The sequence below is a fragment of the Salvelinus alpinus genome, chromosome 20, assembly GCF_045679555.1.
Source record: "Salvelinus alpinus chromosome 20, SLU_Salpinus.1, whole genome shotgun sequence".
NCBI classification, from domain to species: Eukaryota; Metazoa; Chordata; class Actinopteri; order Salmoniformes; family Salmonidae; genus Salvelinus; species Salvelinus alpinus.
Window position 1 is genome coordinate 33,846,099 of NC_092105.1, and position 8,441 is coordinate 33,854,539.

Consider the following 8,441-nt stretch of genomic DNA (forward strand, 5'->3'; position numbering starts at 1 on the left):
ATAAGGCAACTGGATGCTAATGGTAGAAGAGACATATAGTCTGACAATTCCAATAAGACACATACTAGAGAAATATGCCTAAGACAATTGGACACATTAATGAAAGGGGGAGACACATGGTCTGCTGACCTGACACACTAATGATAAAAAGGACCCATAGTCAGCTCCTTCTAAAAAGAAGGCGTATAGTACAGAATCTGCTGATTCCAATAAAGGCAAACTGAACAAAGAGTACATTGACACATTATGCTGACACACTAAAGATAGAGGGATCCATAGTCAGCTGCTTCTAAACAGAGGTTTATAAGACAGAATCTGCTGATTCCAATAAAGGCAAACTGAACAAAGAGTACATTGACACATTATGCTGACACACTAAAGATAGAGGGATCCATAGTCAGCTGCTTCTAAACAGAGGTTTATAAGACAGAATCTGCTGATTCCAATAAAGGCAAACAAAACAAAGAGTACATTGACACATTATGCTGACACACTAGGATGGAGGGTCCGGCCACCATTGTAGTCTAGCTGAGAGCAGATGTGGGCGTTATTGGGCGTGAACAAGCGGGAAGCTTGAACTAGAGGATAGTGGTGGCGAATGACTTGAGAAGGGAGACTTCATTTGCATAAGGGATGGACATAGTGCTATGTGTGTATAAATATAGGAGCTAAGGCTCTGGGAGGGGGGTTTCCGCGGTGTGTGTGCCGCGGTGTGTGTGCCGCGGGGTGTGTTCCGCGGACATTCCAGATTGTGATACAATTTGTATTAAAAATCTTATTTGAGTTCACAAAGTTCTTGTAAGAGTTATATTTGAAGTGATTTTCTACGACACGTGCTAGCTAGCTGTAGCTTATGCTTTCAGTACTAGATTCATTCTCTGATCCTTTGATTGGGTGTACAATCATGACAGTTCATGCTGCAAGAGCTCCAATAGATTGGAGGACGTCCTCTGGAAGTTGGAATAATTACTGTGTAAGTCTATGGAAGGGGGTGAGAACCATGAGCCTCCTAGGTTTTATATTGAAGTCAATGTACCCCAGAGGAGGACAGAAACTAGCTGTCCTCCAGCTACACCATAGTGCTGCCCCAGAGAGTGCTACTGAGGCTACTGTCGAACTTCATTGCAAAACAGTGTTTTAATAAATTATTTGGCGACGTGAATATATTTAGTATAGTTTTATCCCCCCAAAAATGGTTTTAATGTTCGTCCTCCCCTTCCTCCGCTGAGGAGCCACCACTGTTGAAATTGCCCGTACACTCCAGGAATAAACATGAGAGGACAGAGAGTGTGTAGATCTCATGTAAAGTGGAAAGGATTATCCTAATATGATTACCAAGGCACCATCTCTGTTAACAAATCATTACATTACATTAGCTAAATACTATACCGGGATAGACAATTTGGACTCTCTCTTTCTAAAATTATCTGCCGAAATTGTTGCAACTCCTATTACTAGCCTGTTCAACCTCTCTTTCGTATCGTCTGAGATTCCCAAAGATTGGAAAGCTGCCGCGTTCATCACCCTCTTCAAAGGGGGTGACACTCTAGACCCAAACTGCTACAGACCTATATCTATCCTACCCTGTCTTTCTAAGGTCTTCGAAAGCCAAGTGAACAAACAGATTACCGACCATTTCGAATCCCACCGTACCTTCTCCGCTATGCAATCTGGTTTCAGAGCTGGTCATGGGTGCACCTCAGCCACGCTCAAGGTCCTAAACGACATCATAACCGCCATCGATATGAGACATTACTGTATTCATCGACCTGGCCAAGGCTTTCGACTCTGTCGATCACCACATTCTTATTGGCAGACTCGACAGCCTTGGTTTACCAACTACTTCTCTGATAGAGTTCAGTCTATCAAATCGGAGGGCCTGTTGTCCGGACCTCTGGCAGTCTCTATGGGGGTGCCACAGGGTTCAATTCTCAGGCTGACTCTCTTCTCTGTATACATCAATGATGTCGCTCTTGCTGCTGGTGATTCTCTGATCACCTCTGCGCAGACAACACCATTCAGTATACTTCTGGCCCCTCTTTGGACACTGTGTTAACTAACCTCCAGACGAGCTTCAATGCCATACAACTCTCCTTCCGTGGCCTCCAACTGCTCTTAAATGCAAGTAAAACTAAACGCATGCTATTCAATCGATCACTGCCTGCACCTGCCCGCCCGTCCAGCATCATTACTCTGGACGGCTCTGACTGAGAATACGTGGACAACTACAAATACCTAGGTGTCTGGCTAGACTGTAATTAAGCATCTCCAGACTCACATTAAGCATCTCCAATCCAAAATTAAATCTAGAATCGGCTTCCTATATCGCAACAAAGCCTCCTTCACTCATGCTGCCAAACATACCCTCGTAAAACTGACCATCCTACCGATCCTCGACAATGTCATCTATAAAATAGCCTCAAACACTCTACTCAACAAATTGGATGCAGTCTATCACAGTTCCATCCGTTTTGTCATCAAAGCCCCATACACTATCCACTACTGCGACCTGTACGCTCTCGTTGGTTGGCCCTCGCTTCATACTCGTCGCCAAACCCACTGGCTACAGGTTATCTACAAGTCTCTGCTAGGTAAAGGCCCGCCTTATCTCAGCTCACTGGTCACCATAGCAGCACCCACTCGTAGCACGCGCTCCAGCAGGTATATCTCACTGGTCACCCCCAAAGCCAATTCCTCCTTTGGTCGCCTTTCCATCCAGTTCTCTGCTGCCAATGACTGGAACGAACTGCAAAAATCACTGAAGCTGGAGACTCTTACCTCCCTCACTAGCTTTAAGCACCAGCTGTCAGAGCAGCTCACAGATCACTGCACCTGTACATAGACCATCTGTAAACAGCCCATCTACCTACCTCATCCCCATACTGTATTTATTTATTTATCTTGCTCCTTTGCACCCCAGTATGTCTACTTGCACATTCATCTTCTGCACATCTACCATTCCAGTGTTTAATTGCTATATTGTAATTACTTCGCCACCATGGCCTATTTATTGCCTTAACTCCCTTATCTTACCTCATTTGCACTCACTGTATATAGACTTTTTGTTTTCTTTTTTTCTACTGTATTATTGACTGTATGTTTTGTTTATTCCATGTGTAACTCTGTGTTGTTGTATGTGTCGAATTGCTATGTTTTATCTTGGGCAGGTCGCAGTTGCAAATGAGAACTTGTTCTCAACTAGTCTACCTGGTTAAATAAAGGTGAAATAAAATAAATATACCGTTCTGCCAATCAGGGCCCCGCGACTTCACTGGAAACTCCAGTTAGCCGAGCAGAGCAGAATTGATTCTTCACAGTGTGTTAAACTATATCACTACACCAGCCAGGTTTGAAATGTACCACTGCCCTTGTAGTCTCCTCCAAATGTAATATAAACTCTATAATCAGAGATAATCCAACATTTTCTAGGGTCTGGTTCCAGTCAGATTAACACAGAGAGAGAAATAGAAAAGAGATTATAGTAGATTGTGGTTGCGTTGAATTTGTTCTGGAATTACATCCGCATATGGTCCAGGTGAGGCGGAATTTAATTTGCCACACAGACAAATACCAACATCTAGCCTGGTTCCAGGTCTGTTTCTGCCGTCTTGCCAACTCCTATGGTCATTGGAGTAAGAATGACCATATGAGTTGGCAAGACAGCACAAATAGATCTGGGTCCAGGCTACTAAGAACAGGAGGCTGATGAGAATCCAGGCCTAGCAGTCAATCGAGGTAAACAACCTTGGAAAGAGAAGAGTCATAATATTTTAGGATAGCGGGGTGGTTGGATACACTTATCCCTCATCCCTAAATCCTTTAATCTTTCAGTCTATCCTCCTATCCAACTAATATCCTCTAGGGGCGGGACGACACCAGTATCTCGATACTCATTAGTATCATGGCAAGAAAACAAAACAAAGCGGATTTAACTTCTTTAGGAATACACCAGTAATGTTGCAAACATCATGTTGTCATCCAGAGTCACATGTATTTATTTTCCAAGCTATAGCACACAATATGTTAAATACAGCAGGTTTTTAAAGGACCAAAGAGTTAGATCTGCTTCGTGTTTTCATTTTTGCCATGGAAAAAACATCGTCCCAGCCCAAATATCCTCCCATCCAGCTTGAATTATTAATCTCTCTAGCTACCTCTGTACAACCACAAATCCAATCTCTCGACCTATCACCCCTCTGCCCGTTAATTTATCCATCCAGCCATCCCCTTTACATCTCTCCATCCCCCACTCAGCCCAGTAGAGCCCCTGTGGATCAACAGTGTGAGGCCCACCCTGCCCCCCCTCTTCATGGGCTGCCGTCCAGCCTCTGTCCTGGGTCCAGCTGAGCTCTCCAGACCCCCTTCCTCCCTCGATCCACACTGACTGTACTGCGGGGCTAAACTAATCAGCATGCAAGGCTTTAGCCATTAGACATTAGCCACTTTGATGTGATGCCCCTGGCCTCTGCTTCCGCCACAGGGAGGAGTAATGGTGCTTTAAAAGGAGGCCAAGCTACTGGGCTGGGCTGCTACTGGGCTGAGGGGTGGGGGTGTGCATGTGAGGGAAGATGCAGCCAGCGAATGGCTTAGGAGAGAGGTTGTGTGTGTGTCCCAGAAATGTTTCTTCGTTTCAAGGAGAACTGAGGGAGAGAAGAGGGAACATGTAGTGGGTTCTAACTAGTCCCCAATCTTCAGGCAGGTCCAGTGTTGATGCTAACACTAATGTCAATACTGAAGCTAAATCCCACTAGTTTGGCATAAAGCAGCAATGAAACTGATCCAAGATGGATGATTAAGGACGCTAGTTCTAATCTTTATTAATCTGCGCGTTTGGCTCTGCCTCACACTGAAACATCTGGCTCAGAGGCTCTGGAGGAGAGAACATGGTAGTAAGCAGTCAACCTAGCCACCTATCCAGTGGAATACCCTGGTACTGGAGGTCATGGGAGTCATGGGAGTCACACTTGACTTGGGAAGGTACAGTACCTATAGCAAGCATCAAATGTCAATCAAATGTGGCTAAGCTCATCTCATAACGAACTAAGACAAGTAATGCTTTGATAATGTGTAGCACAGACAGGCACACAATACAGCAGTACCTCGAGGCATTCAAATGAGTAGGTACGGTCTGGCTGCACCTTTAAACCCTTGAGAGTCATGTTGAATTATAAGCATAATATTGTTTTCATTTCCAGCCTCTTGGAGTGTGCCTGCTACTCAACCGTCAGTGTGTGGGTCTCTATACACGCCTGTACAGCAGCTGACAGTGCAGTCAGAGGTATTCTATTACTTTTATTTGACCATGCTGGTCATCTATGAACATTTGAACATCTTGGCCATGTTCTGTTATAATCTCCACCCGGCACAGCCAGAAGAGGACTGAACCATAGCCTGGTTCCTCTCTAGGTTTCTTCCTAGGTTCTGGCCTTTCTAGGGAATTTTTCCTAGACACCGTGCTTCTACACCTGCATTGCTTGCTGTTTGGGGTTTTAGGCTGGGTTTCTGTACAGCACTTTGTGACATCAGCTGATGTAAGAAGGGCTACATAAATACATTTGATTGATATTCTGGAGATGTGCCGTTTGCTTTGCCTCAAGGCATCTGCAGGCCAGGTGCTCCTCACTAAGGAATGGAGCTCAGTCCCGTTTAGGATTATGTATGCTCCAAAACAGACCCTCAGGCTGTCTATATATCTACAGTATATACAGTATTTAGGGTTGAACTTGACAACATGCACCACAGTCCAAATATGTACACAGTAGTACATATCATTTGATATTTACATTAAGCAGTACTTCATTGTTTCAATAATGTCTATGAGGCCGTGTTTTTTTCTTGACAAGGATTTCTGTTGGTATGGAACAACAACAACCAGCAACAGACAGGGACTCCTAAATCCAGTTGAACAGGATTTGGCTGGTGTGGAGGAAACCCATGACTTTCTGCTTATCTCCCAAAGAAACTAAGGTCACTAAACTGTTGAGGCAGTTTACGCACTCACGCACACACTTATTGAGAATATATACGAAAATGTATTTAGGCTATGTCCAGATAAGGGCTGGTTTGTGCTGTAGAATAAGAGTGACTGTATCAACTAGTGGGCTTTACTCCAAACCCCTGAACTGGGAGCCCAGCCACTTTCTACTGTGTCCATTATTCTGCAAGCCCAAACCCAATAACCCATGTAGACATAACCACATCCTCATATCTAAAGCTCATAGGCCTAACCATAAGGACAGAGGCTCCACAGTGAGAAAGATAGTGGTGACTCACACTAGGGAGCCTCAGTCTACAGAGTCAAATACATTACACTTATTTATTAGGGAATGGGGTTGAACACGGTTATATGGGTTCAGTGCCATTATTTGGGTTCTACCAGATACTAAACTAACAACAATCCATCCAAAGTGGCATACACCACTGTTTACATGGCTGGCTTCTAGCTAAACAAATGTTGGCATTATTTCCCTTCCAAATAGGTCATAGGTACATCAACCAGTCCCAAGATCCTCATGTTGTAGAGATTACACTAAAAACACTGCATTCTGACAAAGGATGCTGTTGCACTTTCAGATGATCAGAAATCATATTATAATGTGGTGGCAGGTGTCTGTGAGATTAGGACAGAAGGTAAGGTATTTTTCCTTTCACATAGATGCGCGAACGCACACACACTGGAAGAGAGGGGGTAAAGAAAAAAACTTCGACCTATTTCTCTGGATGATAAAATGACAGCACTGTTGCTAGGAGAGAGGACCTGAGCCACTGCATAGGATACACACGTGTAGTGTTCCAATTAAGATCAGCCACATGAAAGACCATTGAGGCCTATTTGAAAAGCAAACCTGCCATTTGTAAACCACTGTTCAAAAACCAAAATCCATACATAGTGAAAATAGTGACAAGCTTTAAAAGCACCTAACCCAGGTTATTTCAGAGGAAAATAGTAATTCATGTTTTTCTTTCGTTCATTCAGTTAGTATAACCTAGTCAATGTCTAAAGAAACATTGTTTAGAATATATCCTAAGTATTATGCTTAATCTATCAAGGTGAGACCCAAATGCATACCTTCCAAACTGAAATCCAGTAGCACATACTCGTAAACGGTGTCGGTTTTGATCTCTACTTGTGGTCTCTTCAGAGTGGAGTAGATCTTCCCGGGGCTGCTGTCCTCCGGGTCTTCCAGTTTCCTCAATCCGCAGCCCATAGTGCTGTGGTGGGATATCCAGCTCAAACTGCCCGGGCACGGTGACGGGAAGAGCCCGCTCCGCTATACAAACAGTTTTGCTCTTGCTATGGAGTTAACGGGATTACTCCATCCCCGGAGACGCTATTAATCCGTTTGAGTGCCGCCGGATAATCACTGTTATTATTTATTTTTTGGGGCAATTGTACAGTGAGAATATTATTTTTCTCTAAAAGTTATTTTGCAACGAAACGTGCGTCTGGAGCGTGCAGCTCTCGTTCCCTCTTGAAAAAAACTCACGGAAAAAGTTACATTTGACAACTCCTCTGCGCGAGCGGCTACTTTGTTGCAAACGTCGATGAATTGTCAACAAATCCACTTTTGGTTTTATTTTCACCGATAAAACGATATCACTTGTAGCTTATCACCAGCACCAAATCGTCTAAACGAGAGTGGTTTCAGTAAAGCCGAATAATACGTCTGTGAGTGATTTAGAAAAGCCAAAGCAGCTTGCAGGAGACAGAAAAAATGGGAGGACCGAAGGAGAGGAGGTGATTTGGGCAGCAACAACAACCACTAATGTCTAACTGAGGAAGTTGTAGCCTAGCTCTATTTTTATGATATTCTGTCACACTTCATGTAGTTTAGGTCATAGATAATATAACATTGTTCAACCTCTATAGTTTAGGTTTGTGCTATTTAGTGCAAAGAAAATACACTGTTACCCTACTACTGCAGGGCAGGGTAACCTTTTCAGGTTATATGGAGTTGCTTATATAATTAGGTATAATTCAAAGCCACCGGAGACTGCTATATTCTCTGTAAAGTTCAAATAGTTACAAAGTGAATGACAGGATGTGTGACCAAGGTGTGTACCACTCCACCTGTTCAAAGGTTTATGGAGCAGATAGTTTCATTCACCTGTCATTTCCATTACCAACACTTTCTCTAAGTCAGTGACCGAAGTCCAAGGTCCATCTCTATAGTTATGGCCTGCCCATAACTCATATCTGCCTAACTAAGACACAGGCATGTTGACATGTGCACAGACAATCTATCAACCCATCTTTTCACTACTTGAATGAATTGGAGGTCCATTATGACTTCATTGAAACAATCTATGACAGAGAGGTTATTCAGAGTGGTGGGCATGTTGTCCATTGTCCATCTCAATTGAAGCTGTTTTGCCAATAGATACAGATTTCTATTTGATTGTTAAAGTTTACTATATCCCTTTCCCCAGACAAGGGAACT

At 43.5% G+C, this 8,441-nt stretch overlaps 1 protein-coding gene across 1 annotated transcript in view; it reads right to left on the minus strand.

Annotated features, from left to right (window-relative positions):
• LOC139546708 (raftlin-2-like) overlaps nt 1-7,731 on the minus strand; it is a 49,036-nt gene extending 41,305 nt beyond the window's left edge. Inside the window, exon 1 of the mRNA XM_071355422.1 lies at nt 7,070-7,731. Coding sequence (XP_071211523.1) covers nt 7,070-7,208 — 139 coding nt within the window. The 5' untranslated portion in view covers nt 7,209-7,731. The remainder of the gene's footprint in view (nt 1-7,069) is intronic.
• Nucleotides 7,732-8,441: the final 710 nt, after the last annotated feature.